Source organism: Sinocyclocheilus grahami, unplaced genomic scaffold, assembly GCF_001515645.1.
Source record: "Sinocyclocheilus grahami isolate Dianchi unplaced genomic scaffold, SAMN03320097.WGS_v1.1 scaffold1366.1, whole genome shotgun sequence".
NCBI classification, from domain to species: Eukaryota; Metazoa; Chordata; class Actinopteri; order Cypriniformes; family Cyprinidae; genus Sinocyclocheilus; species Sinocyclocheilus grahami.
Genome location: NW_015506545.1, coordinates 38,453 through 53,043, shown reverse-complemented (window position 1 = coordinate 53,043; position 14,591 = coordinate 38,453). Strand labels below are relative to the sequence as shown.

General features: G+C 38.4%; 1 protein-coding gene across 1 annotated transcript in view; it reads right to left on the bottom strand.

Annotated features, from left to right (window-relative positions):
- Nucleotides 1–14,591, bottom strand: part of LOC107569623 (CUGBP Elav-like family member 5) — a 39,640-nt gene that overhangs the window by 493 nt on the left and 24,556 nt on the right. The window contains exons 6-9 of the mRNA XM_016255741.1: nucleotides 8,638–8,847; nucleotides 7,257–7,349; nucleotides 6,057–6,200; nucleotides 1,893–2,064 (exon numbers count right to left, since the gene is read on the bottom strand). Of these exons, the coding sequence (XP_016111227.1) occupies nucleotides 1,937–2,064; nucleotides 6,057–6,200; nucleotides 7,257–7,349; nucleotides 8,638–8,847 (575 nt within the window). The 3' untranslated portion in view covers nucleotides 1,893–1,936. The remainder of the gene's footprint in view (nucleotides 1–1,892; nucleotides 2,065–6,056; nucleotides 6,201–7,256; nucleotides 7,350–8,637; nucleotides 8,848–14,591) is intronic.

Here is a 14,591-nt window from a genome sequence, read left to right as displayed (position 1 = left end):
TACAGGTGTGCCGATGGATTGCATCATCCGTTCCGCGGCTTCAAGATAACATTTGACTGTTTGCCGGGAGAGTTTAGCGGAGAACTTTGCAGCTTTTAAGGAGAGATTACTTCATTCAGCACACGCTTTTATACTCAAAACTTGGGATGTAGCGATACAGACATCTGGATGATGATAATAATAACTGATTATGTCTCATTGTGGCCCATTGTAATGGATAAGATGGCTGATATAATAATAATAATAATAATAAATCAACTATTTTACTTTTTATTTAAAAACACAATTATTAATTACTATTAATTATTATTAATGAGTATTATTCTTAACAGAAATAATATTATTTTTTGTTACTTTTTATTTTATTTAAAAATTATTATTAATAATAACAATAATTTCCTATTACTAATAATTACTAAAGTATATACTTATTATTATTATTAACAACAAAAACCATAAAACAAATAATAATAATAATAATAAATATTATTTTTGGCATTTAAAATATACTATAATAATATTTTTTATTTTTTAAATTCAAATATAAAATATTATTGTTGACAAAAACACTAGTAAAATCAGATATTACAATATTCTATAAGTTACAAATAAAATTATGAAAACACAAATGAAACATGATGGAAACATAAGACTTAGCTCAAATATGTATTATTTATTTAGTGCAACAGTGAATTATAATAGAAGCTTGTTTCCACCACGGAATAAAAAAAAATAAAAAATGAAAAAGTAAAAAACAATCCCACAATTCTGACTTTTTTTTTCTCAGAATTCAGAAAAAAAGCAGAATTGTGAGATTTAAACTCAGAATTCTGACTTTTTTCTAGTAATTCTGAGCTTCTATCTTGCAATTCTGACTTTTTTCTTCTGAATTCTGAGTTTACATCTCACAAAAGGGAAATTGCGTCTTTTTATCTCACAATTCCAACTTTTCTTCCCAGAATTCCGAGTTTATATCTCGCATCTCTGCATAATTATCTTGCTATTCTGACTTAATATCTTGCATTTCTGACTTAATATCTTGCTATTCTGACTAATAAAAAAAAAAAAGTAAACTTTTTTCTGTGTTCTGCTGAATCGTGAGAAAAAATGTCCGAATTTTGAGGTAAAAAGTCTCATTTACCATTTGTATTTTTTTTTTTCTCGGCAGAAAAGGGCTTCCATAAAATATATATCAATAAGAAAATATCAATTTAATATCAATCAATTTAAATATCCATCAAATAAATCATAACATTAGCACTGATAGCATATATATATATATATATATATATATAAATAAACTAAATTAGTTGTTGTTGACAAAAAATCTAAATATTATATAAGTTTAAATTATTATTTACATTTATAGATTGGAAAAGATAAATACCTGTTTATACTTGGCATACAATATTGTGTTGACAAAGAGTATACTGTTTGAAATGAAAAAAAAATAAGGCCTGGTCTGCTTGCAGATAATTGCAGTAAATAAACTAATACTATTACAGAATTGTAAATTGTACTTAATCTTTATGGCATGCTTTTCAAAATTAGCAGAACATTAAAAAGTTTGTAAATGAACAAAAGCAACTCAAACCGCCCGGTTTCCACTTGTTTTTAGAGTAAAAGTCACAAAATAATCACTATTATTGCGGTCTACCAAAGCCAAAGTATTTGCATAACAGACATTATGGTATGATTTTTATTGTAGGCCTATTTAGATCATCATAACTTAATAACTGCAATAGAGAGATGATATATTCTACACAGACGTCAATTAAATTAGGCATCATGAGTGAGTCAAGAAAGCCAAACACTTTACATAAGCCTGCAGTACATTATGATAGATAGCTCTGGCTTTATTAAAATACTGACTTTCTGATGCACATGCCTACCTCTCCTAATGGCTGAGAGTGCACGTATGCATCCCTGGCTGTGGTCAGTATGGACGGCTGGCATCCTTCGGCCGTTTCAGCTGCACTTTCAAGCGTTTCATGCCGATCTGGAAGCCGTTCATGGCCTGGATGGCAGCCTGAGCACTGGTGGGGTTATCGAAGCTCACAAAGCCTGCAGACAAGAGAGAAACCGAATCTGCTGTTCATGTGTGCGTATCTTACAGTCCCTGCAGTATAACGGCCACACACGTCCAAATTTACTCATTTTTAATTCATGTGGAAGGAAATGGACAACAAATCCTCAAGGAAACAAATAGACTGAGAGGACTGAATCAAATTAAACTAATGGGAGCCAGAGGGAGAGATTTCTACGCAGGGATCGTGTTTCAGAGAGCTGCCTGTGTAGTGTGAGGAGAATGAATATAAATATATGTGATTCCAGACAGGCAAGGCTTTTGGGGTGAGGGAGGAGACCAATAAACCTTTATTAAACTCACTACAGTCTCACACACACACACACACACACACACATCTGGGCTGTGGCACATCACGGGCTGCATGGCACCCTGGGTCCAAAATTAACATTTGGCAAACACTGAATGCATGTTAAAATTGTCTTTGGCGTGCAAATAAAATGGGTCAATTGCCAATTGGCTGGTAACATGTCAGGAACTGAAAACTAATGCATGCTTTAAGTGACAATGTTAGAATGATATATGTTTATACTTGTATTTGTTATGTTTTAATAATCAGAACTCTGCGTGCCAACAAAACAATAATATAGGGAACGTCTCGGTTACGTACGTAACCCTCGTTCCCTGATGGATGGAACGGAGACGTTATGTCGTGACGACATAGGGGGTTCACTTGGGAGCCCCAATCCTCACTGACTTTAAGAGAAAACCCCAATTAAATTTGGCTAGTGGATTTTGCATACCTGAGCCACTCCCTGTGCATACGGGTATAAATAGGCGACAGGTGCATCCACTCTTCAGGTTTTGTGCTGTGGAGCCGAGAACTTGTCCCTGGCAGCCAGCAATGGTTCGAGATTGTGGCATGGAGACATAACGTCTCTGTTCCCTCCATCAGGGAACGAGGGTTACGTACGTAACAGAGACGTTCCCTATCTGTGGGTCACTACGAGTTATGTCGTGATGACATAGGGGGTCCATGGAAAGCACGACAACCTAAACCCCGTCACAACCCTGTAGCGTTGCAAATGTTGACAAGCAGCCGCGTGTCAGACAAATGCTACGCAAAGATCGTAACCTTCCCAACGCCCCAGCGCAATTCGTTGACCTTAGCGCCCGCAGGTACCAAAAGGTTAGTACATTGCTGCTGGAGATAGCCAAGCCGTTGTTCCTATGACAGAAAAGTTTTTTTAAGAGAAGGGAATTTGTCCTTCAAAAAAGGTGTGTCACGTCTTTTTCTGTTTGTTGTTTATAGCTTGGCAGTAACGAAGGGGAAGTGAGCCTTCCGGAGAAGGGCGCTACGGAGACCACATCCTGCCCGTAGGGAGGTATCATGTGGAGACACTGATATGGACTGACCCAGGCCTGGGGCAGTACTACATATGGAATGGGTCTCTGAGGCAGGTCCTACCTAGGAGTAGGGAGGAACGGCTGCCAGTAGAGACTGACAGAGTGGTCTGTCAAAGGGAAGACATGGGTTCACAGAGAGGGAAACCTTACCGTACAAGAATACACATATGGGATTGCCCGCAGGGAATCAAACCATATGGACACCTAGCCCTGTAAAGGGGCTGACTGAAAACCCGGGCAAGCTAACACCGATACTGGGCCTGGCATCAGACTGCTCCGCTCAGTCTGACTGCCAGGGGTGCTGGAGAATACTTAACCAGGGTTTGCTGACTGGGGAACTTACTGGAGGAGGAAATGGCACTCGCATCCCCGGGTGAGGGGGAATGGCGTAGCAAGCGAGACACCGGCCGGCTCTTCCCGCCACTTACCTGCTACCCAACACACGGGAAGAAACCAGCTCAACGAGGAGACTGTAAAATCTCGCGAAAGTGTTCGGTGTTGCCCAACCCACAGCTTTACAGATGTCTGCCAGAGAGGCGCTGTGCGCCAGCGCATAGGAGGAGGCAACACTTTGCGTGGAGTGAGCCCTCACCCCCAGGGGGCACGGCTCACCTTTGGATTGGTAGGCCAAGGCGATGGCATCCACTATCCAGTGGGCCAACCTCTGAATTTTGTCAACGTCTCTCATCTCAGCAAGGTTGAGCTAGAGCTGGCGCTCTTGGGCCACTAACGTGGACATTGCCTTCCCGAGGGACCGCACCGTGACTTTCGTCGCCCAGTGGGTGAAGTCAGTCGCCGAGCGCAGCTCCTGCATACAAATCGGTACTACCCTTGTGCATTTGTTTTAGTGCCTTGGCATTGGTGGACCTGAAGGATAGCCATGGCATGCAGGGCAGAGGCGGCTTGTCCTGCAGCACTGTAAGCTTTGGTGGCGAGAGCCACCGTCCGCTTACAGGTTTTGGACGGGAGACGAGGACGATTCCTCCAAGTGGTGGCGTTTTGCGGGCACAGGTGCACCGCAACCGCTCTCTCCACCTGGGGAATGTCAACGTACCCCCTCGACGGCGGGGGTAGTGAGGACGGAGGAGGCAGACGAGCGGCTTCAGGCCGAAAAAGGAGTCGTCCACGACTTCATCAGCTCCTCATGCACCTCGGCACCTTCGGCAGCGCACCGAATGAAATGCGAGGACCGTCACGAGCCGGGTTAGCAGAATCACTCAGGAGCCGCACGGGACATTCGCTGCGGGAGGAGTGAGAGGTCCGCGGGGACATGCCTGGCGGAGAAGCTCTCACTGTGACCCTCAGGGAGTGGCTCAGGTATGCAAAATCCACTAGGCGTTTTCTTTTAAAGTCAGAGAGGACTGGGGCTCCCAAGTGAACCCCCTATGTCGTCACGACATAACTCATGTAGTGACCGACAGATAGGGAACTATATATTGTTCCTACATTGACATATATACCTATATTCCTCTCTCCTCACACACACACACATACACAAATACAAATATATATATATAAATATAAATAAAAATATATTATATACATACAGGTATACATACAGTATCTATCTATCTATTTATCTATCTATCTATATAGATATAGAGATGTACTGTTAAAAAGTTTAGGGTCAGTAAGATGTTTTATAAAAAAGTCTCTTCTGCTCACTACACTCATTACAGTCAAGCCTATATTGTCACTTTTGATCAGGCTAATGTATCCTTGACCCCAAACTTTTGAACAGTAGTATATATATATATATATAGTATATATATATATATATATATATATATATATATATAAGCGGTATGTGTGGAGAAAACCAGGCACTGCTCATCACCTGTCCAATACAGTCCCAACAGTGAAGCATGGTGGTGGCAGCATCATGCTGTGGGGGTGTTTTTCAGCTGCAGGGACAGGACGACTGGTTGCAATTGAGGGAAAGATGAATGCGGCCAAGTACAGGGTTATCCTGGACGAAAACTTTCTCCAGAGTGCTCAGGACCTCAGACTGGGCTGAAGGTTTACCTTCCAACAAGACAATGACCCTAAGCACACAGCTAAAATAACGAAGGAGTGGCTTCACAACAACTCTGTGACTGTTCTTGAATGGCCCAGCCAGAGCCCTGACTTAAACCCAATTGAGCATCTCTGGAGAGACCTAAAAATGGCTGTCCATCAACGTTTACCATCCAACCTGACAGAACTGGGGAGGATCTGCAAGGAGGAATGGCAGCGGATCCCCAAATCCAGGTGTGAAAACTTGTTGCATCTTTCCCAAAAAGACTCATGGCTGTATTCGATCAAAAGGGTGCTTCTACTAAATACTGAGCAAAGGGTCTGAATACTTAGGACCATGTGATATTTCAGTTTTTCTTTTTTAATAAATCTGCAAAAATGTCAACAATTCTGTGTTTTTCTGTCAATATAGGGTGCTGTGTGTACATTAATGAGGAGAAAAAATTTACTTAAATGATTTTAGCAAATGGCTGCAATATAACAAAGAGTGAAAAATTTAAGGGGGTCTGAATACTTTCCGTACCCACTGTATATATATATAACTGATTACAGAGATGCAAGCATATGTAGATATAGAATTGGTTGAAAGCAGGGAGGCAAGTCTGACCGAAACATTTGCTCTGATTGGTGGCTCGGTCCATGAACACCTTTGACGAGATGACAGATCCGAACGGAAGAAACATCTGCATTAGCTCGTTATCACCAAACTCCTGTGGCAGGTGATAGATAAACAAGTTGCAGCCCTCGGGACCTGAAACAGACACATGCATATTTAATAGGCTGTCGCAGACATGAACATGTATTTTTAGACTTTATGAAAATTATGAAAACACAAATGAAACATGATGGAAACATAAGACTTAGCTCAAATATGTATTATTTATTTAGTGCAACAGTGAATTATAATAGAAGCTTGTTTCCACCACGGAATAAAAAAAAATAAAAAATGAAAAAGTAAAAAACAATCCCACAATTCTGACTTTTTTTTTCTCAGAATTCAGAAAAAAAGCAGAATTGTGAGATTTAAACTCAGAATTCTGACTTTTTTCTAGTAATTCTGAGCTTCTATCTTGCAATTCTGACTTTTTTCTTCTGAATTCTGAGTTTACATCTCACAAAAGGGAAATTGCGACTTTTTATCTCACAATTCCAACTTTTCTTCCCAGAATTCCGAGTTTATATCTCGCATCTCTGCATAAATATCTTGCTATTCTGACTTAATATCTTGCATTTCTGACTTAATATCTTGCTATTCTGACTAATTAAAAAAAAAAAGTAAACTTTTTTCTGTGTTCTGCTGAATCGTGAGAAAAAATGTCCGAATTTTGAGGTAAAAAGTCTCATTTACCATTTGTATTTTTTTTTTTCTTGGCAGAAAAGGGCTTCCATAAAATATATATCAATAAGAAAATATCAATTTAATATCAATCAATTTAAATATCCATCAAATAAATCATAACATTAGCACTGATAGCATTATAGTCTTTATTTTGCATTTTTGTGCTCCAGTTGGATATTTTCTTTTAATGTTGTATGATTTGTGCCATTCAAAAAGTTCAAATGACGTGGGCCAATCAGGAAACATCTGACACCTGATGTAATTGAAACTAAAGATTCTAAAATGGAACTCAGTAGTAAAATCTTCACAGGGAAGCAGTCGATCCTTGGATACCTTGAAATAGGACAATCTAATCGGAATTTCATTGGCTCATAACAGCAGAAGGGGCTGTAGGGATGCCCGTACGCCAGAGACTGTGAAAGACAGTGATTAGTGAGACAAATGAAAGCTGTGATTTCTGTCACTCACCTTCCCGCTGCTGCTGCTGCTGTTGCTGGATGATTTGAGCAGGCTGTGGCAGTGTCTGACCTATAGGAGTCAGTGTTGTGGCAGGATATATGGCTGCAGATATATGCAAAATATATGCATACATGAGAGAGAGAGAGGTACAGATGAGACAAGAATAAGGACAAGACGAAGGTTGACCTTTATATGCTAATGAAATATGACAGGATCACAGTGCAATGAAATCTGAAAGCACGTTCATCATATATCAAACTTATTTAAAATGACAGATCTCTAGGCATCCGTATGATAGCTGTAATATCCAGAAAATTCAAATACAACCTGAGGTTTCAATCACAGCAAAGTCACCTACCAGCAATAACACTCCATGAGGAAAGTTATTTTTCTGTGAAAGTGACATTTGTGAAAATATCGACTGCATTGAATGAAAAATCACAAATGAGATCTCTTTAACATCTCAGCTCAGGTTGGGAAAGATACAAATGTGATATCTCAAGTATCTCTGGATTCTTCTAGACAATACTGAAATTAAATGGATTTTTTTTTTTTTAGAATTTTGTTTAAGTCTCCAGCTTCTCAAATGTTTCTGTCCTAAAAGACAAAGACTCCAGTAATCTCACATGACTCCTCTAGTTTCAGACGAGAGCTCAACAGTGTCTCAAACTATGCTCATTTTGCAAAAATACATTATATATTAAACAGCATTTCTAAAATTGTAATCTCAAATACGTCAAATTAGATTAAATGGAGAACAAACTGAGAGTTTCCTGCCTCTAAGATGTTTCTCCTGAGAAAAATACCCCAGTAATCGCAAACGTATCTCCTCTAGAGTTTCAGATGAGATCTCATCAGTGTCTCAGACTGTGCTCATTTTTCTAAAATTGTAATCTCTCAAATACCTCAAGTGCTTCTCCTAGACAACAAAGAGATTAAATTGAGAATTTTGCTGTAGTCTCCTGCTTCTCAAATGTTTCTCTTGAGAAAAAGACTACATTTTTGAGATCTCATTAGAAACTGTTTTAGATTATTGGAGTATTTTTCTTAGGAGAAACATCTGAGAAGCAGGAGACTTAAGCAAATTTGTTCTCCATTTAATCTCATTGTTGTCTAAAAGAAACAATTGAGGTATTTCAGATATTAAACATCTGAGAAGCAGGAAATGCAAGTAAAAGTCAAATTTTTTCTCTCCATTTAACCTCAGCATTGTCTAGAAGAAACCGTATCTCCTCTAGAGTTTCAGATGAGTTCTCTGTGCGCGGATTCAAATTTATTGCACAGCTCAACACTCTTGCTAGATGACAACTTTTGTGTCCAAAGGAATTTTAGGATAAATACTGAGACTCAAAGGAAACCTAACTGAGATCTCCACTAGAGTGTGCAGTACCTGTGTATTGCTGGACGCCTGTGAAGGCCTGCTGGAGCGTGTCAGCTGCGGTTGGGCTCTGGGTGGAGTACGGCTGCAGGCCGTTGGTGTACAACGCCTCTACCTGATGACCGTTGGCTTGATGAGGGATTCCGCTGAATCCGTTAACAATGGGAGTCATGATGCTCGGCATGGCAGAGGAGGCCAGATTAGCCGGCGGAGAGCTCAAACCTGCGGTGAGACGGACACAGAAATCACCGATCTGAGACCAGCGTCATGTCGACACTGAACTTCACAAGCTGGAATCCCTTTTAATTACTGGCGTTTTAATGATATTGTGCTGTTTCGACTCAATTCTCCGCATCGATTCTACAGCCCAATTGATTCCACGTCAGAATGTGTTGACAGCTGATATCGATTCAGCACACTGTGGATGTAACCAGTTTATGCCTGCAGGGCAAATTCAGCCATGATCTGGGGTTTCCACGCGCCTGTGTGTTCATTCTGAATCCTAAGTGAACTGCACTCAGAAAGACATTTTAGTTTGCAATACATGTGATGCTTTCCTGTAAACAAACTAAGCCACTTCCTGTGAAATGAATCAGTATTATAGATGCTGATTTGTTTCATTTTGTTTCGTTACGTAAGGTGCTGAATTTAATCAAATAATTAATAACTGTGCACTCCTGGATCTGCAGATAACTCTACAGATGTCCATGGAATTAAACTCCAAATTCTACACATCCCCATGTTTAATGTTGACATTAATATTTTGGTTATATTTACAATGTTTTCAACTACTAATAAAGGTGTTGTACTCTCAGCTTTGCACTGGAAATGTGCTTTTCTTACTTAGTATTTTTGTCTTGTATTCTAGTACAAAATCTAAACATTAAATGAAGATGCATGTACTTTAGAAGTAAAATGACTTAAGATATTAAGCCTTGTTTTCTGAAAAACTGGTAAATATTTGGTGTTTATGCTAAAAAAAATAAATAAAATCTATCAGTAGCATTAGAAAATCAACCTAAAGGGTTAGTTCACTCAAAAATGAAAATTGGCTCATGTTTTACTCACCCTCGAAGCATCCTAGGTGTATATGACTTTCTTCTTTCAGACGAATCCAGTCGGAGTTATATTAGAAATTGTCTTTGATATTTCAAGCTGTTTAATGGCACTCAGCGGGTGTTGCAGTTGAACAGTCCACAAGTCGTCAAATAAAGCTCGCGCATTCATAATAAAACGTGCCGCAGACGGCTCTGGGGGATGAATAAAGGCCCCCTGTAGCGAATCCATGAGTTTTTGTAAGAAAAATATCCATATTTCAAACATAATAAACACTTTTCTCTCACTTTCGTTATCTATCATACGCAGATCCATTCTGACAGAAGGCGTATGACATATGTGCAGCGCGCGCACCTCTGAGATATGCTAGTCTCGCGAGTTTGTTTAACAGGAGCAAAGGAAGCAAAGTTTCCTTATTTTAACAAAAGAAAACCAGTCTCCTCTTGGTTTATATCAAAATCCTCCGTCATTTTTCTTTGCAAATCTTTGGTTTGTACTTCTAATTCATGACCGGCGTTTTGTTTTGTTCTCTCTCCGCATTCGTCACTAATCACGCAACGCCGCGCGTCTTACGTCATCCGCCGGAACTGCTTCAGTGTATGACCGTCAGCGGAAGTGCGAGAAAAGGGTTTATTACGTTTGAAATATGGATATTTTTCTTTAAAAAATCATGGATTCGCTACAGGAGGCCTTTATTCATCCCCCAGAGCCGTCTGCGGCACGTTTTATTATGAATGCGCGAGCTTTATTTGACGACTTGTGGACTGTTCAACTGCAACACCCGCTGAGTGCCATTAAACAGCTTGAAATATCACAGACAATTTTTAATATAACTCCGACTGGATTCGTCTGAAAGAAGAAAGTCATATACACCTAGGATGCTTCGAGGGTGAGTAAAACACAAGCCAAATTTCATTTTTGGGTGAACTAACCCTTTAATACAAAGGGAAAACTAAACGTTTCTTGTTATTTTCTTACCCCATTTGCAAGTATTTTTTTCTTTTTGAAAACAAGTAATTTTGCTTCTCAAGTAAATGTATCTTGATTCAAGAATGATCAGATATTTGTAATAGAAAACTAGACAAAAATACTAGACAATCTTTTTTTGCAGTGTGTTTGTACCATGTTTACATCCATATCACATATTTTAATTTTTACCCCCAAATCAGCTCAGAAAATTTGAAAATATTTATATTTTAGTAGCAAATCAGCATATTCGAATGCTTTCTGAAGCATCATGTGAGACTGAAGACTGGAGTAATGATGCTGAAAATTCAGCTTTGCATCACAGGAATAAATTACATTTTGCAATATATTACAATAGAAACCAGTTATTTTAAATTAGAATAATATTTCATAATATTACTGTTTTTACTCTATTTTTAGTCAAATAAATGCAGCCTTGGTGAGCAGAAGAAATGTCTTTCAGAATTATTAAAAAATCTCACTTTAAAAGCGCTTAGGTCTCAAAACAAAGCGAAGCCTCATAAATGTTTACGTACAGCAGCTGTGTATGGTTTGATGCAGAAGCGTGATTATGTACATGTCTGATGCGCTGCTGGCTGTATCTAATGTTGGACAGATCAACACGCTTCAACTTTACTGTCAATCAAACTGTAGAAGAGCAGGTGGTTAGAAAAACAGCTCGGTTATCCCTAGAAGAGGGGCAAACACAATCCAACATACACACACTGCACAGGAAAAGACAATAATTCACCAGATAATAGTTAGATGTTATGTAGAATATGAGCTTTGCATACAAGGAATATGGGAGTCGATTTATACCACAAAAAAGTTTCAAATAGGATAAACAGCGCTCATGATGTAATAGCAGAGAAATACAAACACCTGAGAGAGCCAGAGAAATATCATCATCTCTCCTGCCTGCTGTCTTTGTGTAGTGCACAGTGTGTTTTGTCGACTTTGAAGGGTGTCTGCTGCTCTCACTGAGGACTGTGCTCTTTAATGTCTGATCTACAGTCGAATAAAAGAATCAAATCAAACACATCGTGTGTTTCTGTGCTGTCCGGTCTTGTGTAACACTCCTGTTCACTGCTGGAAAATCCAGCTTAAGATGGTAGATGGATTCTGTAGCATAGTAGATGGCTTCTACTAGTCCAAACTGGTTTAAGTCATTGAGTAGCTCAGCTGTCTGGACCTGGTTAAACTCATAGACCATCTTGGTTAAGGGCCCTCAAAAGGGACAGTAAAGACATTTATAATGTTCTATTTCAAATAAATGCTGTACTTGAGAACTTTCTATTAGTCAAAGGTTCCTGAAAAAATATATTACACAACAATATAAAGCAGCACAATATTGATAATAATAATAAATATTAAAATCAGCATATTAGAATGATTTCTGTGTGTGATGATGCTGGAAATTCAGATTTACATCACAGGAATAAATTATATTTTACAATATATTTAAATAGAGAACAAACTGTAATGATATTTCTCAATATTTTCCAGTTTTTATTGTGTTTTTGATCAAATAAATGCAGACTTGGTGAGCATAAGAGACTACGTAGCTGCTACATAGTTCTCACCTTAAACTAGTTTTAACGGAATTTTCCAGCAGGATTGAGAAAAGGAAACGAGAGTAACTATAAGTGATGACTATGAAATATAAGTGTGACTATGAGTCAGAGAGTGTTAATAACACAGAGCGTCTCTCAAAAACCTGACAGCGTTTAAACGTGAATTCACACGCTCAGTGAAATACTGAGCTAAATCAGACTGCTGAGGGAAGAGCTGCTCTTTTACACTTACGGACAACATGAAATTCAACCAGCAGGTCTAGACAGATTCATTTGAGGGTCTTTACACACACAATGTGCTAATTTATGCTTCAAACACACACAATCAGTGCATGCGGAAAAAAAACAGAAAATACAAATGAAAATTTATAAAATAAAAATGAAAATGATTTCTTATTTTACACAGAAATACAATTCTATAGAAAATGTCCTGGAAAATAAATGCATAATGAAAAAAAAAAAAAAAAAAAAAAAAAAAAAAAAAAAAAAAAGGGTAATTTTTACTGACTTGTAGTGTAATTTATATACTATTACAGTATTTATTTATTTTTTAATTTAGCGTTTATTTAAAAACATTTTTTTTTGTAACTTTGTAACATGATTTTTTTTGTAATTTTTATTAGTTTTTTTCCCCAGCAAGTTTTAGTATTTCTTATTTTTATTTATTTGATTTATTTTGTAATAAACTCAAACCCAATTTAGGAATTTCAGTTATTTATATTTAATTTAATTTTAGATTTTTGTATTTTTAATTTAATTTGTATTTATTCATTTATTTTAGTTTAGTTTTAGTTAACAATAACAACACTGTCACCTTCATGTTATTACAAAACCTAAATGACTTTACTTCTTGTGTGGAATATAAAAGAAGATATTTTGAAGAATGGCTGCTTTTTTTCCATACTGTAAAAATGAATGTGCTAAAGAAGCAATGACTTCCACCGTATGGTCAAAGAAACAAAGCCATTTCTGTGTTCCACTGAAGAAAGTCAGTCATACAGGTTTCGAACAGCATTGAGGGTGAATAAATGATGCCAGATTTCGTTTTTGGGTGAAATATACTTTTATGATTACCGACAACACCTAGACAAAAGCTCAACAATAATTGAGCACCTTAAAGGTATACTCCACCCCAAAATGAAAAACCCTCATGCCGATTCAAACCCGTAAAAGCTTAGTTGGTCTTCGGAAACACAATTTAAGATATTTTGGATGAAAACCTGGAGGCTTGTGACTGTCCCATTGACTGCCAAGTAAATAACACTGTCAAGGTCCAGAAAAGTATGAAAGACATCGTCAGAATAGTCCATCTGCAATCAGTGGTTCAACCGTAACGTTATGAAGCGACGAGAATACTTTTTGTACGCGAAAACTAAAATAACGACTTTATTCAACAATTCGTCTCCTCTGTGTCTCTCCGCATCACCGTAGCGCCATTTTGGAGAATATCTGCTGAACGCAAGCAGCGTACGCTCTTATGTGTCAGTCATGCTGCACGGATGCGCTGTTTTTGTTCAAATCAAAGCGTAAATACATGTAGAAAACGTATTCTCGTCGCTTCATAACGTTACGGTTGAACCACTGATTGCAGATGGACTATTCTGACGATGTCTTTCATACTTTTCTGGACCTTGACAGTGTTATTTACTTGGCAGTCAATGGGACAGTCACAAGCCTCCCGGTTTTCATCCAAAATATCTTAAATTGTGTTCCGAAGACGGACGATGCTTTTACGGGTTTGGAACGACATGGGGGTAAGTGATTATTGACAATATTTTCATTTTGGGGTGGAGTATCCCTTTAAGTTTCAAAGTCATTCTGGTTAAAAATTCTGAAAAGGAATGTGCTGTTCTTGGCCAGAAAAATCTGCAAATAGGACCACATTTTATGCTGACAGTCAAAAGTCTGCTTTAGTCACAAGACTAGAGGAAAAAAACAGAAGCTGTGAAATCTTGCCCTACAAAACTTGAAGTCGCTCACGGTATTGTGTATGTACAGCTCTTGACTGCTAGCTAAACAGGTAATGAGTGTATTTGCATTTACTGTTGCAGAAAGTCACATCACAGCACAGCTGTAGACAAATATTTACTCTTTATGGAGCAGGACTCACTGTGTGTGTGTGTGTGTGTGTGTGGGACAGCACGGGCCCAGGAGAGCTTTTGTGTCTTTTGCAGTGCTTTGTGCTTTGTGGGTCCCATGGAGCCATGATAAATTAGGCTGCCATGTCTACTACTGTCTGTTCCACAGACTCCAAGATACTCTCTGTTTCTCCTAATCACACACAAACACACACACACACACACACACACACACACACACACACACTCAGACAGAGCTACAAAGGCCAGGAGGCGGGGAGAGTAAAAATCA